The 17,420-nt window shown below is 55.2% G+C and overlaps 2 protein-coding genes across 5 annotated transcripts in view; both read left to right on the top strand.

Annotated features, from left to right (window-relative positions):
* Positions 1 to 7,897, top strand: part of VAV2 (vav guanine nucleotide exchange factor 2) — a 167,913-nt gene extending 160,016 nt beyond the window's left edge. Inside the window, exons 26-28 of one of the 2 annotated variants that reach the window (XM_057313820.1) lie at positions 330 to 416; positions 1,355 to 1,509; positions 5,605 to 7,897. In XM_057313820.1, coding sequence (XP_057169803.1) covers positions 330 to 416; positions 1,355 to 1,509; positions 5,605 to 5,652 — 290 coding nt within the window. In that variant the 3' untranslated portion in view covers positions 5,653 to 7,897. The remainder of the gene's footprint in view (positions 1 to 329; positions 417 to 1,354; positions 1,510 to 5,604) is intronic. The other variant, XM_026514298.4, reaches the window with a different exon arrangement.
* Positions 7,898 to 16,864: 8,967 nt separating this feature from the next.
* The window catches only part of SARDH (sarcosine dehydrogenase), a 59,641-nt gene continuing 59,085 nt past the window's right edge, over positions 16,865 to 17,420 (top strand). For 2 of the 3 annotated variants that reach the window (XM_026514295.4, XM_048223194.2), the window contains exon 1: positions 16,865 to 17,202. The gene's annotated coding sequence lies outside the window, so the exon portion shown is untranslated. The remainder of the gene's footprint in view (positions 17,203 to 17,420) is intronic. The other variant, XM_026514294.4, reaches the window with a different exon arrangement.

Genomic DNA, 17,420 nt, shown 5'->3' with positions numbered 1-17,420 from the left:
GGCCGCACCACCCCACGTCCCCAGCTGCCAGGGCAGAGCAGGGCAGGAGAGTAGCAGTGGACCTTCAGCGAGCATGTCGCGTGCGCTGGGCCAGAGGCCAGGCTCCTTGCATGAATAGTCTCTGAGACCCTGGAGCCAGCTAGGAGGAGGTGGTCCAGATTCTCCAGGGAACAGGCCCAGAAGGTGGTGGGAGGGGCAACTCAGAGGCCACCAGGCTGCGCCTCGCAAGCCCGGGGCACCTCGACGCCATGCCCTGCACTCTGCCTGCTCGCGCCTGGAAACGCACCGGCCCGCCGGCCTGCTTTCACGTTCTTTCTCGCTCTTTGCAGCTTCCTGCGTCTCCTACAACTTTTCTTTTCTCAGTCCTCAGGGCCTCAGCTCTGCTTCTCAGGGCTCCTCCGCTCCCTTCTGGTCAGGTACCGCTGGCGCTCGGGGCGTGGGGGGGCCCGGCCTGCCACCCGCTGGCCCGCAGCCCCTGCCCCAAGCTGTCCGCAGCTGCCCGCAGCCCAGTGCGGGGCGGGGCCGCGGGGCCGTGGGGCCGTGGGGCCGTGGGGCCGTGGGGCCCGGGCCTGGGAAGGGAGGGCCGGCCGCCAGGGTAGAGCTGAGGATGACGTCAGGCTTAGCTCCCCCCTCCCCCCATTGCTGTTGCCTCTCGGACTCGCGCACCCCCGCTGGCCACTCCCCAGCTTGGCCGCCACTGTCCCTCCTTGCTTGTTGAGAGCTTTGCCTCTGGTAGCGGCAAACAGCCGGGCGGCCACCCTCGGGTTGAAGACGGGAGCAGATCGGGCCGGCCCTACTGGGCGGGCCCTGGAGGTAGGGAGACGGGGTCTCGGTCAGCTATGACTGCTTGGCCCTCCACTGCCAGAGTCAGAGCCCCTCCCCAGCCTCTGTGTGTGTCCCCTCTGTCCCAGACATTGTCCCCTGCTCAACAGGATTCCTGGGTCCCCCGCTGAGCTGGTCTAGTTAGGTGGCCGTGTGGTTTGGGGATCTGGAAGTTGGGCCCCAGGACCCTGGCTCCATGTGCTCCGTCCGAGAGCAGGCTGGGAGCTGACCCCTGGCTAGGTGACACTCCTGCACCAGGCATGCAGGGGGAGGCCCTGTGGGAGTTGTGGTCAGAACACCAGCCTCTGCTCTGATCCCGTGATCGCACTTGGCTGTGACGGCCCCCAGTGTGGCTGGAGACCACCCCGGGTGCCTTCATGCGAGGCTCGGAGAGGCTGTCGCCTGGAGGTCTGGGTGGAATTAGAGAATAGTCTGTGCCTTCAGAGCCTTTCTGCTGGGCAGCCCTCCTCTCCAGGCAGAGGGCCAGGCGCCAGGGGTCCAGCTGTGTGACGCTGCCCGTCTCCCCCAACAGTGTTCACGCCCCGTGTCATTGGCACAGCCGTGGCCAGGTACAACTTCGCCGCCCGAGACATGCGGGAGCTCTCGCTGCGGGAAGGCGACGTGGTGAAGATCTACAGTCGCATTGGTGGGGACCAGGGCTGGTGGAAGGGCGAGGCCAACGGACGGGTAAGTGCGGCCTAAGACGCGGCCTGGCTCAGCTCGGGCCGGGTTTGGGCAGGCTGGCACCTCAGTGTGGCCTGCCCCAGCACCGTGCCCACACCCTCTGAGCCACAGACCCGAGCTGCCCTGGTTGGAGCTGGATCTAGGCCCGTTTGACACCGTATCTGCGCTCAGTCCCGCTCTGTGGCCCTCTGTGGCCACGGCAGGGGGTGTGTTTTATACACACTCTTCACGTGACTTGCGTGTACCCAAGCCCTTTGCGCAGGCGGAGAAACCGCAGGACGTGAGTAGGGCCCAGGAGTCCTCACCCGCCTCACTTACACCCTGGGGAGATGGGAGGGGCACACCGTGTTCCCACCCGCCCTGCCCCTTCATGCTCTTCCTGCGGACTCTCTCTTCCCTGTCCACCCTGTGACCCTGCAACACTCTATGGCCCCTTCTCCCTGTGCCCCATCTGGACCCCCTGGCTTTGACCCGATTCTGTCAGCACTCACCCAGCATGGTACTGGAGCCCCACGTGGGGCGGATTTGGGGATGTCCAGCCATCCTGGGGCCGCTGGGCTGTGGAGGGCCAGCCTGCCTTGGCTCCCATTGCCCACCGTTCCGTAGCCAGGTGGCGGGAGCTGATCTGCCTCCACCTAGCACGTTGGCTGCCCTTTGGGGGCCTTGGGTCAGATGCGTTTTCCACCCCACAGCCCTTTAGAAGCGGGAGGCCACGGAGTCCTAGGCAGCTGGCCTGGAGGGCTGAACACAGCTGTCAAAGCGGCCCTCCGGGCGCCAGCCCTGGAGGCACCTGGGGCTCTAATTCAGTGAGCACAGACCTGGGCCTTCCTCACCAGCTTTTGAAGGTCACAAATAAACCAGTTTCCCAGGTTTCAGAACTACCGGTTTGGAGCATTACTAGATATTCCTGTTGCTTTGACCCTGTTACGAAGGGTTTCTTTTTGTCTGTGGCAAGTCTTCTTGCTTTAAAGTGTACTTTGTCTGCTGTTAGAGCAGCCCAACTTTTTGGGAGGAAGAGTCAATGTTGTATGTGGCAAATTTCATTCTCTCCTGTGTTACTTTCAACTTTTTTGTATTCTCTTATTCGAAGTAGATATAAGATAAAATGTTACCTGAGACAAGAGTTTTTAGAGCTAGTCTGATCTAACAGTCTCTGCTTTTTGATGTGTGTATATAGCCCGTTTACATTTAATGCAGTAACTGAGCTGCTTAGATTTAAAGCCTTCATCTTTCTGTTTATTTTCTATTTGTTACTTCCATTTCTTCTTTTTCGTCTTTTCTTGCCTTCTTTTGAATTGATCGGTATTTCTCTTTTTCTGTTCTACTTCCTGGCCCCTTGGTGGGTCTGTGAATTACACATTCTTCCTACAAATTAGGTAGTTACCTTAGGGATTACAGCGTGCACTCTGACTTCTGAGAGCCCATTGTAAATTAGTACTTTTACTACTTCCTAGATGATGCAAGACCTTACAACTTTGACTGTATTCATGTTCCTCCCAGCTTTCGTGGAGGTGTCGTCATGTATCTGAATTCTAAATGTTTCTCAGCCCCATGAGACGTTATTTTTGTTTTCAGCAGTTAGTGTTTTAGAGTTACCACCTGTTTACCTTCCCCAGGGATCCCCACTCCTTCCTCCTTTCTTGTATTTCCACCCAAAACCATGTTCCTGCTGCCTGAAATTTCCTCTTCTAGGTGTGTTTTTAGTGTGAGTCTGCTACTAATAAACTCTTAGCTGTTGTTGGATCCAAACACCTCTTTATTTCATTTTCTTTTTTTTTTTATGTTCTCATTGTAGAATGTTTGTAATGTATGTTGACACTTTTGCTTTATCATTCGTGTTCTCCCTCCCTCTCTGCTTATTTTTCTCTTAGCCATTCATTAGTAAATTGCAGAAGTCCTATCCTTTCCCCCCTAAACCCCTAAATACTTCAGTGTCCTATGATCAGAGACACTCCCCTTTGACAGACTGTGATGATCTAATCCACGGTCCATATTCAGATGTCACCAGTTGTCCCAACTGTGTCTTGTCTACCTAAATGAATTGCATATGCCTGCTATGGCCCTCAACTCTCTTCTAGAACAATCCTCAGTCTTTCTTGGTCTTACAGGACTTTGACATTTTTGAAGAGTATGGGCCGGATATTTTTGTAGACTTTCCTTCCATTTAGGTTTGATACTTCTTCGTCAGTAGGTTACGTATTGTGTATTTTCAGTGGGAATATAATGCAGCTGTTATACCCTTTTCAGTCCTGTCATGTCTTATCCAGAGGTATATGAGGTCCGTTTGTCCTACTGTGACGTTAATTTTGATCATTTGGTTGAGGTGATATCTGCTGAGTTTCTCCACTGTGAAGTTACTGTAATTAATTAGCAACCTCAGGGTAATACTTTGAAATTATTAAATATCCTGTTCCACATCAAACTTTCACCTGCTGGTTTTATCATCATTCATTGGTGAATTTTGTCTCATCACTTATTTGTATCATGGTTGAAAAACAGTGATTTTCCATCCATTGTTTCTTTAACGCTCATTAGGCACCATTCTACCGTGAGGAACACCCTTCTCTTCTCTTGGTCATCGCCCAGGGGGGTCAGTCATCCTCCAGTGGGACCTGCTTCCTTTTTGTGAGGAATCATGTTGAGTTCATTTCGATTCTCCAGCGGGTAAATTTGAAGCTAGCAAGTATTTTATTTTGGCACTTTGGTGATGTCATTCCATTGTCCCTGGTTCCATCATTTCTGTAAAGAGCCAGCCAACTTTTTTTTTAAAGGGCAGGGAGGGGCAGAGGGAGAGGGTGAGAGAGAATCTCAAGCAAGCTCCATGCCTAGCACAGAGCCCAACTCTGGGCTTGATCCCATGACCTTGAGATCATGACCTGAGCTGAAATTGAGAGTTTGACACTTAACCGACTGAACTGCCCATGCATCCCAAGAGCCAGCCAACTTCTTTTTTTTTTTTTTTAAGATTTTATTTATTCATTTGACAGAGACAGAGACAGCCAGCGAGAGAGGGAACACAAGCAGGGGGAGTGGGAGAGGAAGAAGCAGGCTCCTAGCGGAGGAGCCTGATGTGGGGCTCGATCCCATAATGCCGAGATCACGCCCTGAGCCGAAGGCAGACTCTTAACCGCTGTGCCACCCAGGCGCCCCAAGCCAGCCAACTTCTTAACGTTGTTCCTCAGCAGGAAATGCCTCCATTACTCCCCAGTGGGGGGTTATATCTAAAAAAAAAAAAAAAAAAATCTGGTTTTTATCAGTTTTACTATAATGTGCCTGGGTGTAGTTTTCTCTGTATTCACTCTGCTCAAGATTTGTAGCGATTTTTAAATCTGTGGCTTGATGTTCTCCATCAGTTTTGGCCATTTCTTCAAACATTGCACCTGCTGTGTTTTCTCTTTTCTCCTTTGGGGACTGTATTCGCATGGGTGTCAGGTCCCTTCATCATGGCCCAGATGTCACTTACCTTCTTTTACATGTTTTCCACCCATTCCCTTATTTCCCATCTAGCTACTTTCCACTGGCCCGTCTTCCGGTTCACCAGTGCTCTCTTCCCACTTTGTCTAATCTGTTGCTAAATCCTATTGGATTCTTAATTTTAGTCATAGTTTCCATTTTAGGATTTCTATTTGATTTCTGGTTTTAGTTCACTGGTAGGTTTTTATGCTTTATCCTCAGTTTTCTGAAACACATATGTTAGAGTTATTTACATTTCCGGACTGATGACTCCCATCCCTGAATGACCGGTAGACTGGTTTCTGTCACCTGCATTTTCTCTTAGTTTCTGTCACTGCATCCTGACTGAATGATGAGCTTGTGTAGAAGACACCGAGGCTTGGGATGATGTTATTTTCCTCTAGGGAGGATTTAACTTTTTTTCTGTCTGGCACGTTGAGGGAGAGCAGGTCATCGTGAACTGCTCGGGGCTGGTACATTTGGGGGTCACTCCCACCCAGGGCCGCGGCTCCACCAGGCTTCTCGGCTTAGAACTCCTGCCTTTTGCAGGATCCCCCATTTCCACGAGCCCCTGCTGGCCCTCACCCCGACACCTGTGCAGACACGTGCACACACACTCTCATGTGATCCTGCCATCTTTTTCAGATCGGCTGGTTTCCTTCAACATACGTAGAGGAGGAGGGCATCCAGTGATGGCGACAACATGGACGGGACTCGTGGGTTTTCTTGGAAGAGTCCAGCTCTGAAGTCTGTCTCGAGCCCTGTGATACAGAGAGGGACATGCCCGCCAACCTTCCAGTCTTCAACAGCCCATAGGGATGGGGAGGGTGTTCAAAATCCTAAATGCGAACCGGCCCACCGTCCGCCTGCCCTCGGTGGCCTGTCCTGGGTACGCTACTTGTACATAGAGGCGAGTTGGGCCGGCCCTGCCGTGGCTGCCACCACCAGAGCGCTAGGGAGAGGAAGTGCCAGTGGCGTTCTGAGCCAGGCTCTGGGTGACAGCTGAGGCTGGAGCTCATCTTGCCCCTGTCCTGTTGAGATGGCATTCGAGAGCCTAGGTTTGAACAGCAGGTGCCCTCCCAGGGAGGGCTGGGACAGCAGAGGGGACCCTCCCCCAGCCCCTTCTGCTCAGCCCTGATGCTCAGCCTGCCTGCTTCCTGCTGCTCCCAAGGGGAAGCTTTGGGCCTAGAGAGTCAGAAGGGACCAGAGCCAGGCCGTTTGCTGCAGCCCCGGCTCAGCCCCAGCTGTGTTCAGGTGTAGGAGAAGAGAGCATTGCTAGGGGGTCTGTGCGGGCCCCTTGACCTCCCCATGGCCCTCTGCACTAGGGGTGTGCAGACCGCCCAGGGCAGGTCCCTCTCTCAGGAGGGAGCCCTAGTGAACGATGAAGTTACCGACCCTGCCCCCCAGTCAATGGTGCTGTTCTTTGTCCTGAGTGCCAGGGGTGTGTCTGTCCTGTCCTGCTGCCAGGTGGGTACACCTTTTGTAAATCCTGATATGGGTGAGAAGAAAACAGAGTTTTCCCCTCGCTCGGTCCCTGCTGCTCACATTCCCCTCCAGGAGGAGGCCCCCCAGCGCCCCCCAGCAGGTGGCCCCTCTGGGTCTCCTGTGTCCTGCAAGGTGGCTCTGGGGGACGCACCCCCTCACACAGCCCCATATGTTGGAGAGCTTTGGCACAGAATGTTAGTTCTAGCCCTTGGCAAGTCTTCCTCCTGCAGCCCATGAACTGGGCCTGTGGCCAGCTCGAAATAAGTGCTCTTGGGGGTGGCCTTACCCCCTGAACTCTCCCTCCTGCCGCCTCCTGGCCTTTGAGCTCCGGCTCTCTTGTCCAGACCCTTTTACTCTGCCTGGATGTTGCAGGAGACCTAGGAATGCCGTCTCCCTGCGGGCTCCGTGCCACAGCTGCTGGAGAAACCCAGGTTACACGTGTCCCCTGTCCCTTGTTCGGCTGCCCTGCCCTGTGCAGAGGGAGGAGACCGGGCAAGGCTGGGCCTGGGGAAGGCTAGCCCCTCCTGGGGTGGGTGCTGGTTGCCACTCTGCACTCCTGGGCTTCCTCTGAAGTCAGCTGTGTGGCCTCCAGGCTCGGCTCACAAGCCCTGTGTCCCAGAATGGGGCAGTGGTGGGGAGCGGTCAGGGACAGTTAGCAGCAAAGGCAAGAGAGGAGGCGGCCTGCAGAGGCTTGAGAAGCCGGGGTGAACAGGATCGTGTCTGGGGACAGAGGAGCAAGGGGAGGGAAGCAAAGAGCTGGTCTCGGAGAGAGCAGCCCCCAGTCCCCATCATCAGGGTGCACCCAGCACTTTGCGCACAACCCGGGGCTCGGCCGGCCCGGCCGTGAGCCTGGGGTGGGGGGGGAGAACCAGCCAGCCCCTTTCATGTTTACTGTTGTCAGAAAGGTTTTATTTTTGTTGTTTTGTTTTTGGTTTGGCTTGTTTGTTTTTTAAGGGAAGAAAACAGTTTGTAATTATTTCATCCAAAGCTCCCATTATATATCTGTGAATAATAAGGAAGATATTTTATAATAGCAAGAAAAGGATGTATATTTGAGGTCATCGTGAAACAAGTCATCACAACCACGAAGGATACTGAGGAAACAGAAGTCAGAACCCTGGTTTTTGTGAATGTTTTGTTTTGTTTTTGTTTGTTTTGAAACATGTATTTGGTTTGGTTTGGTTTGACACTGCATGAGGCAGGAGGGGAGGCGGGCCGGGGACAGGCTGGGAAGCGGGTGGTTTCAGCAGGAGATAGGAGGCCCTCTGGAGGGGCTTTGGACCTGGGGGCCTGAGATTAGCTGTGAACACTTAGGAGCCCGATGCATGCGGGTCAGGGATCTGGGGGTCCCACAGCTGGTGATGACCCCAAATGGAACACAAACTGTACATTTGCCACTAGGTTTTTTCAGACCACAGTTTTTATTGCAAATAAACCGAAGTTCTTTTCTGCAGGCGTGGCTGGATCCTTCTGTGTCCAGCAGAGGCTGCCCCACCCACACACTGTCCGCCCAGGATACAGTGGCCTGGCTCAGACATAGGCCTCGGGGGTGGCCCAGCCTTGGGCAGAGGCTTCAGGTCCAAGAAGAGATCGTGGTGCCAAGGCCACGACCCAAGCACCTTCTCCCAGCTGGTCCAGTGCCACAGGTTTCCCGCGCAGTGTCCCGTGGGACCCTCCAGCAGCTGGCAGGGGCAGTGCCGCTGTCTTCCCGTTTGGAGGGGATTCAACCCTAGCCCTGCCATTCTGGCATGTTCTTCAGCTCCTAAGCCTGTTTCTTTATATGTATATGTTGGAGATAAAAGATAATATTCTCTCTGGAGAGTGGGTCTGAGGCCTATGATAGAGAAAATCAGAATAGTCAGACAGAGATCGATTTCTCCCTATGGAGAAGCAGTCCAGACAAGGTAGACCAAGGATGGCTTGGTGCACCCCCTCACGCAGGCTCCTCCCCTCTTCAGCATGTGCCTCTATCCTCACTGCGGCCTCATGGTCCAAGGTGGCTGCTGGAGCTCCTGCCATCAAGGCTGTGGGCAGAGGCAGAGGCCGGCACAGTGCTTCCTCTTCCCTTCCTTACCCAGAGCTGAGGCATATGGCCCCTCCTGGCTGAGGTGGAAGCTGGGGACTGCAGGACTTGAACTGGACACATGGCCACCCTGGACACATGGCCACACCTCCTCCCTATTACTGAGGAGACAGGAGAATACCGATGGGGTGGTTGACCAGCCCCAGGACCCACATCAGGGTTGTGAGGTTCAAGTGAAACCTGGAGCCTAGTGCATAGCTGGTGCTCAGCAAGGGTCAGATTTTGTTGCAAACCAGGGAGGTGAGTCCAGATGTTTGAGGTGACCCAGAGAGTGTTGGATCCCACCCCAGCCCTGGCCTCTGGGACCCAGAGCCCCAGAGTCTGGCTCACTCTGATGCCCCTGAGAACCAGATGGGAGGCCTGCCTTTTCTGAAGCAGCCCCCTGTCTGAGCAGATTTCTCAGGCATGAGGCCCCAAGAAGGCTGGTTGTCCTGACACCACCTCCCCTGAGAGCCAGCTCCAGTTCTGCGTTCTCACACCAATGCGGGGGTTGGACGGACCCGGATGCTTGCTCAGCAGCCCCTGGGCCAGTGGTCCCCGGCTGCCCTGTGCAGGGCTGAGCAAGTCAGAGAGAGCCCCAGGACAAGAAGCAGAGAGCCATGGTGCCTGGAGGAGAAGTGTGGGTGGACTTGGGAGTCCTGGGGGCTGAGGAGCTTTGAGGGGGGCCTCAAAAGCACCTGCTGTGGGGTCCTACCCAGGGAGGGTAGGAAGGCCCAGGCCTGCTCAAAGGCCCATGTGTGGATGGGGGTGGAGGCCAGGAGGGGAGAGAAGTCTGTCTGCCTGAGGTCACCCCAGAATGTGGGGAAGCCTCTCAGAGCCACACACTCCTGGTCAGATGGCCTGATGCCCATAGGGCTCCCAGAGCACCAAGGCATCATGCCCCTTAATTCTGACAAAGTGAACTTCCCTGGGTGGGGACACTGCAGAGGGTGCCATGTGGAGCTTTAGGAAAGTTCCCTGGACAAGACATGGGAGACACCCACTTTCTGAGGTGAGGTGGACACTTCTTTCTGCTCCTGCACCACAAACATAGGAACACCATATAAAACACAAGAGAATGGAAGAGGCTGAGCTTGGAACAAGCTGGCCTGTCCCAGAAAGGAGAGACACAAAGCTGGAGCAGATATTGGGAGCCAACACCAAGGTGGCCACTAGATTTCCGGCCCTCTGGGGTTGAGACTGGGAATTCCAACATTCAAGGCATTGGCTTCAGGACCTTGGAGGCCAGGAGCCGGAACTGGGTTCCTGTGCAAAGCTGGACATCTCAAGGAACAGCCCCATCGTGAAAAGGAAATGAATACACATGGATAAAACCAACACAGGATGGGACAAAGATTTCAATCAGTTTGTTAACTTTCCAGAAATAAAAGAATGAAAAGGTATACCATACTCTAAGACAAATTAACACAGAATGGTTAACCCTGGACTTCAAAGACAAAAAACCACAAATGCAGACAAGTTAAAAGTTAATGTCATGCCAAATAGATTTTAGAGCGAAACAAAAGGTATCATGAGTTTTAAAAGGCTTACTACAGAATAAAGTTCTCATTTAATTAAAAATATCACAGTTTTAAACTAGTATGCTCTTCATAATATAACCCCAAAATACATAAAGCAAAATTGACAGGAGATTGAAAAGAATGGGACAAACCCACCAGCATAGATGAGAGGTTTTAATACAACTTTCTCTCTTTCTTTCTGTAACTAAAAAGTCAGGCAAACATTGAAACAACAACAAAAAAGGATAGAGAGTAGAATAACATAATTAGCTATCGCATATGCAGAACATTGGGGCCTCTTGCAGAGTGCACATCATCTCCATGAAGATTTACCTTATACTGGCCCAGAAAGCAGACCCCAATGGATTTTAAATCCTCTAGTTTAGCTTCTCTCACTCACCATGAGTAGTGAGGTTAGAAATCAGTAATGAAAGGGCACTTGGGTGGCTCACATGGTTAAGCGCCCAACTCTTTTTTTTTTTAAGATTTTATTTATTTACTTGAAAAAGAGAGAGACAACCAGCGAGAGAGGAAACACAAGCAGTGGGAGAGGAAGAAGCAGGCTCCCAGTGGAGCAGGGAGCCTGACGCAGGGCTCGATCCCAGGACCCTGGGATCACACCCTGAGCCGAAGGCAGATGCTTAACAACTGAGCCACCCAGGTGCCCCTAAGTGTCTGACTCTTTATCTCAGCTCAGATGTCAATCTCAGGGTCATGAGTTTGGGCTACATGCTCGGCATGAAGCCTACTTAAGAGAAATCAGTGATAAAAAATACACAAGAAACTTCCACATGTTTGCAAATTAAGAAACATACTTCTAAATAATTAATAACCAAAAAGGAAATTGTAAAATATTTTTAATTTATTCTTAAATTTTAAAGGATAAAGACAATTGGTAACACAACTTGTAGTATATTAATTGAAACTGAACTTGAACCGAAATTGGTGACCTTGACAGCTTGTAATACAAGAGCCAAGGACTGGAGATAGGCTTCCCTTCTTTCAGGCCAAAACAAAGCATTGATTCCTTGAACAAAAGTTTCATGTCTCTGTTAAGCATTTTCAAATTATCTATTTAAAATGTAATTTTTCCAAGTAGAAAATTACAAATCTATTAAGTGTGCACAAATTACAGGGTTTTGAAATTGCAGCTCTCGTTCCAATGGCTGTGTCATACTGTGGCTTGTCCCCACCGTTGGAGGAGGGGATGGTGGTGGGGAGCTCCCATGATAAGATTTTACATTTGTGAGTTCAACTCAGACTCCTGTTCTTTAGTCACGGCTGCTGTGTTTATATTCCCTAACGATTTAGTTTTGATCCTTCACTTTCCCCAGAAAAAGAAAATCCACATGTGCACATAGGATCTGTCTGGGAGTTTTGCTCACCTGGATTCTCTCTGGGTAATCATTCCACAGCTTGACACTTAATGTGCTGTTGGAGCTGTAATCCGATGGGTGCAGCAAGCCCCCCGGCCACAGTGCTCTGCAGCCCCATGTCAATCAGTGTGAGCCTTGGTCTGTTTGGATTATGATCTGGCCGTGAGGGATAGACAGCCTATAAGACAAGGGATGGCTATTTCGTGCTGACCTAACAATCTGGTAGCAACCCTGGCTAACGGTGTCATGGACCCAGGTCTTTCAGGGTTTTTTTGGTCCCCTGGATGTGGCCTCACAAGTTCACCTCATGGACCAAGATGCGACTTCAGCTCCAGCCCCTGAATCCACATTCCAGCCAATAGGAAGGAGAAGGAGCAGGGAAGGGGCATGACCATCTCTCTTGAAGGATACCTTCTGGAAGTTTCACTCGCCAACTCTCATTGGCCATAACTTGGTCATATGGCCACACCTGGCTGCAAAGAAGGCTGGGAAATGTAGTCTTTATTCTGGGTCCGATTACCCTAGAAGGACGAGAGAGTGGGGGAGGCAGGGAGGTGAATAGCAGCCTCTACCGATGAAGGCCCATGAGGGGTCTGCGGGGCAGAGACAGGTGGTCAGACCCCCTTGAGGCATATCTTGGTGACGGATGGGTTATCTTGATTCATGGGGAAAAGAACACTGAGCTTTCTCAGCCTCTCCACAGTCCAAGCCTACTTGGAATCTGAAAAGCACCCTGAATATTCCTCCATTCAGTCACTAAGCAAGCTATACCTGTGTCGCGTAGGGGGTAAAACCACGCACCCTGGGGAGAGAACGGAGGTTTTTATTTCAACTGCCCTGGTGGCTTTTTGGTCTGACATACTTTGTTTCTTAGAAGGAGTCTCTCCTGACACCCCCTCTAAACCCCAAACCCTGACCCACGTGCTGCGTGCATGCAGCTGTTTCCCTCCCTGGTTAGTGAGCTCGGCAGGCTCAGCAGAAAAGGGACAGGCTGTGCTCCCAGGGTTGACACAGGCAGCCTGGCCAGGTGAGGGCCTCTTGTTTGTGGGTCCCGCACTCAGCTCCGCCAGCTCCTGGTGAAAGCTGTTGTCACCATTGGGGGAAGGTCACAGCCTCGTGTCACAGTCTGAAGCAGGACTGTGTTGGACACCACTGAGACATCATGTCACAGAAATACTGAAAGCAGAGCGATGGGAAAAGATGCACCAGGCGGGTGTCAGAGAAGGCGGAGAGACCATTGTTGGTATCAGACATAAAGCACTTTTGGGCAGAAAGCACGCTTTCGTATAAAAACCAGTCCGTGGGAACTGGCTCGTGCTGGCTCCCAAGAGCCGGTCCTGTACGCTTCTTTCCGACTCCAGGTTCAGTGACTCCTCGATGGCAGCTTGAAATTGGCCCTGGAGAAGGTATTTACACCAAGGACATCAGCCAATGCTCCCCACCTCAAGAGCCAAATGTTAAACGTCGAGCAGCACCCCACTGGATAGAGAGGTTCATTATTTCATGATAAAAAGGGACGATTAAATGCAAAGCTAGAACAATCCTGGAGCTTAATAGGCTTCACAACATAGCCTTAAAATATATAAAATAAAAACTGGCGGAATCACAGGGAGAAATGGACACATCCCAGTAGGAGAGGGGGCGTCTCACGCTGTTCCCGGAAACCGAGACAAAGCCAACAGCCATCAGGAAGGAAGCTCCCTGCCAGGGGCGTGGTCCGTGGGAACACTGTGAGAGCGCGATGGAGTCCAGGCTGTCGGTCCCCGTGGGGATCCACCTTCCAGCCTGCCCGTGGGTTTGCTCTCTGGGCAGGTCCCTGTCCTGGGGCTGTGCCCCAACTCTGGGTCCAACTCTCCCAGGGTGTGTTACTCACATGTGGCCACCAGGGGTGATGTTTCCTAAAAAGGCTCAGAGTCCTGCAGGGCTGACGGCCTGGGGGTGACCAAGCCCCCACCCACCGTGGGCTGCTCCCCTCACCTAAGCACCCAGAGGGCTCTCAGATCCCAGGGCCAAAGATAGCTCTCCCCAGTCCTCTCGCCCCCTATTCACTGCAAAACCCACATTTCCCCAGTTGGGTTCTTGTTTGGGGGTGCTCTGGCCCTCCTGGAGCGGGGAGAGGAAGTTGTCTTTACCTTGGGCAATGCCTGGGGTTCAGGTCAGGGTTGAAAAAGCAAAACTCCCGGAGGCCAGCAGGGAGTGTGAAAGGGCAAAGCCGCAGGGTAGGGACAGTGACCAACTGGAGGAAACAGGCTCATCTAAGTGCCTCTGGCCAGGGTGTGGGCCCAGACCGCCTGTGTCCCAGCTTTTCAAGACCAGCTTGCAAATCTGGATTTTTACAGGAAATCTCCAGGGTAACACATAGGAAGATGTAAGCACAGCCTGAATCATGGGGGGCCTCCTGCCCCGGGCGGCCAGTGTGAGAGCCTAAAGGGCTTGGCTGACCGGGCCGGGGGTCCGGGTGGTGTTGGTGGGGTCTCGTGCCCACGGCCACTGTTTCCCCATCCTCGTCTCCCAACACCCTCGGCAGGAAGATCCTCCGAAGCTGTGTCCCGTCCCCCCGCTGGACAGTTGTGGGGCCTGTGGGGCGCCACCCCCCATGAAGCACTGGCCCCCCACCGGGCCCTGCAGGAGCTCAGCAGTGGGAGCCACCAGCTCCACCCGCCACGTTGTTGCACCCACAGAGAATCTGTGGGACCAGTCGCAGGGTGAAGAGGGGGCCCCGGGCCTGCACGAGGCTGCCCACCCCTGCTGTGTGTGTCCCAGGGGTCACAGGACACTTGAGCCTCCCATTCCTGGGGACCCCTGCATTCAAGTGGCCGCAGTCCTGAGTGTGTGGGGAGGGGGCGGGAGCCCCCTGCCTCTGGAGAGGGACCACCACCGAGCCCTGGATGATGAAACATCCTGTCCTCACGAAAGCATGGGGATAGTCGATGTACTGTTTTGGGGGTCTTTCTTGGAAAAGTAAAATCTTGAAGTGTAATTCCAGCCCTGAAGTCCTTCTGGAAACTTCCCGAACCCATCCGGCTCTGGCAGCCCTTGGCTATGTTCTGCTGCAGTCATTTCTCTGCTCTGAGAGGACATGTGGAAAATGCTCAGCACGCTGCTTGCCCCCCCCCACCCCCCGCCGTAGGGCCCTCAGGGTACCTCGCAGAGGCCCCGGGGGCCAGGCTGGGCGCCGCCACCCCCCCCCCCCCCCCCGTCAGAAGTCAGCAAGCTGTCCTGTTGGTATTTGTGGTCCCTTTTTTGCAGGGCCGGGCACAGAGCTCCGTGGCTGAGCCTCCCCCCCCCCCCCCCCCCCGCCCATCCCCCTGCTCCACCCTGGAAGTCTGCCCAGTCAGAGGGCGGCCTGCAGACGCCTCCCTCTGTCCTGGAAGCTGGGCCAGCGGCGGGGGCGGAGGGCGGGCTGGGGCCTGTGGAGAGGGCCGCCCAGGTGCACGCAGACCAGGCGGGCAAGGGACAGCCGGCTACAGGGGAGGTCCAGGGGCAGGGGGAGGGTTACCCCTCACACTCATGGGTCAAATGGGACTTCCCTTTGAGCCACGGGTTTCTTTAAAGTGCACTGAAAGTAGAAGATAATATACAGTAAATAAATTACAAAACTTCCCTAAAATCAACACTGCAGGGGTTATAGTCCCTACTTCCCTGGTGGGGAAACTGAAGTTTGGCCAGAGGAGACCAGCCCGAGCTGGGACAGCAGGTTGGCAGCAGGACCCTGCCTCAGTGTCCCTGGCTGGAGCCTGGGCATCTCTGGAGCTGGCCCTCCAATGCCCAGGGGAGACGAGGTGGCTCACCCCCCCTCCCAGGCTGGAGCAGGGCTGATCGATCACGTCTACAGCCCTGACCCACAGCCCGGCCAGGCCACGGCCCCTGTCCAAAGTCCAGGGCAACCGTGCCGCTCGCTCGGTTGGGGACAATTTTGCACCAGCTGTTGCCTTTGAGTGAGGGGCCAGGAGAGGTCTGGGCTGCCTTGGCCACTGCCCTGGGGCTGCAGGGACCCCTGTGTCCCTCACCCGTGCACCTCCTGTCTAGGGCTCTGACGAGGTTGCAGCCACGCTCCCTCTTCACGCTCCCCGACCTGTCCTTCACCCCATGGAGTGAGTGCAGCCTGGCCCCAGGCTGCTGGCCAGCTCCGCCCCCCCTCCTGGTCTCTGTGCCCTGGGCCCGTGCACAGTCCCAGGGAAGCCTCACGCGGGTAGGGCAGCCTTCCATGGGGAGTGAGTGAGAGTCTCTGTCCAAGTGACGGGGACTGAGAATGGTAGTGGCACCTGGCCAGGCCAGAGCCCGGGCCACCTCCTCAAAGATGGTGGAAGGGAGGGCAGCTTGCTCAGGAGCGCCCCATCACAGCCAGCCTCACGGCTACCTCGCCCACACTCCCGCCCTGAATCTGTCATCATCCTGAACCCGGAGCCCCTCAACGGCTCTAAATTGTCTCTGGGTCTTCTAGTCGTGCTTTGCATACCGTAGGTGCTCAGTAAATGTAGAGGATGGACAAACTGGCAGCGAGACAGTCGGACAATTAATAAATTGAAATAAAGAAGGCAAACAAGAACACGATTCTTTGTCTCATCCGTAGTAATTACAGCGTGGTGCCCCTGCTCTTTCCCCTCTATCAGCAGCCAACGGAACACTGCTGCGAACTCACCACAGCCTAAATTCTACTCTCTTTGATCCGTGGGAGGCGGAGGTGGAATTTTATATCAACACCTATTCCGATTCTTCGTCCCCCCACAGGTGTAGGTGCGCAGTTCCTGGATTTCCTCTGGGTGTCTCCTCTGGGCATAGACAGAATGCCCTCCGCCCCCATAGTGTGCTGTGTGGCCTGAGGCAAGCTGGCTCCCCTCTCTGGTCCCAGTGCCCCAGCAGTCAAATGGAGGCAGGCCTTCCTGCCATGGGGAGCAGGGCGCCCCGCCGTGGGCAAACCAGAGGCGCCAGAGGGAGCCAGGAGCTCTGGAGCGTGGGCCACAGACGGTCAGACTTCCCGGCTTGCCTCTGAAGGCAGTGAGCACCCCCGCCCTCGGAGTGAACAAACTGCAGCTGGGCGGGCAGGTGCCTGCTGGGGCCCGGGATCACCTCGCCAAGGAGCCCGCAGAACGCCACGGGGCCTGGCACAACCCTGTTGCTTACCCAGCACTTCTGCCCACCGCCTCTGTGCCAGGCTCAGTTCGGGGCATGGGGAGCACAGACAGGCAGCGGCAAGCAGGGGTGCACGGGGCCCCCCGCGGCATACCTGTAACCCGTTTTAGAGATAAGGGAGTGAGGTCACCTGCCCCATCACCCCGTTCACAGCCCAGCTCTGCTGCCCGCTGGCCTGCTGCCCTGGCCCTGGAGAAGCCCGAGGCGGTGGGCGGTGCATCCGCGCGCGGGCGGTGCGGCCTGGGGGCGGGGCCGGGGGCGGGGCCGGGGCCGGGGCCGGCGGTTCCGGCCCGGCAGCGGCTGAGAAGGAAGGAGGGGACGGCGCCCAGCAGCCCCTGGGCCGGGCACAGGCAGGCCTCTCGGCGCGCAGGGGTGTCGCGGCCGGCCGGAGGCACGCCCCTCAGGAGGAGCGGGGGCCCGGGCCCTCCCCCGGGGCGGGCGGGGCTGGGACAGACCGGAGTCGGCCAGGACTTCTTTCTGCCTCCGGCTGCAGTGACCATCTGGCCGGGTGGGCACGACCTCAGGTCCCTGTGTGCGTGGCGGGGGCCCGGGCACCCACCCTGCCCTCCTTCACCAGGCGAAGGCTGGGCCAGCTCTTTTCTCCATCAGCCTGCCTCACCCCACAGCCTTTGACGAGGGCTGCTCTGGCTCCTGCTTCACAGCTCAGGTGAAGTCGCTCAAGCCCAGACCCGTCCCTCCGCCCCCCAGCCCTGGGCTGTCCTGCACCCTCACCCCTGGTAACGCACGGGCCACACTGCTGACCGGGCAGGAGAGAGCTGGAGGGGCAGGAGAGCAAGTTAATGTTGAAGCAGCTGCTTCTGGTGGGAGGGGTGCCCAGGGGGCCCCCGGCGCTGCCCAGCTGGGACCGCAGGCCTGGCCAGAGTG

Source organism: Ursus arctos, unplaced genomic scaffold, assembly GCF_023065955.2.
Source record: "Ursus arctos isolate Adak ecotype North America unplaced genomic scaffold, UrsArc2.0 scaffold_18, whole genome shotgun sequence".
Classification (NCBI taxonomy): domain Eukaryota; kingdom Metazoa; phylum Chordata; class Mammalia; order Carnivora; family Ursidae; genus Ursus; species Ursus arctos.
The sequence above is the reverse complement of the archived record's forward strand: the minus strand, read 5'-3'. Positions and strand labels throughout refer to the sequence as shown.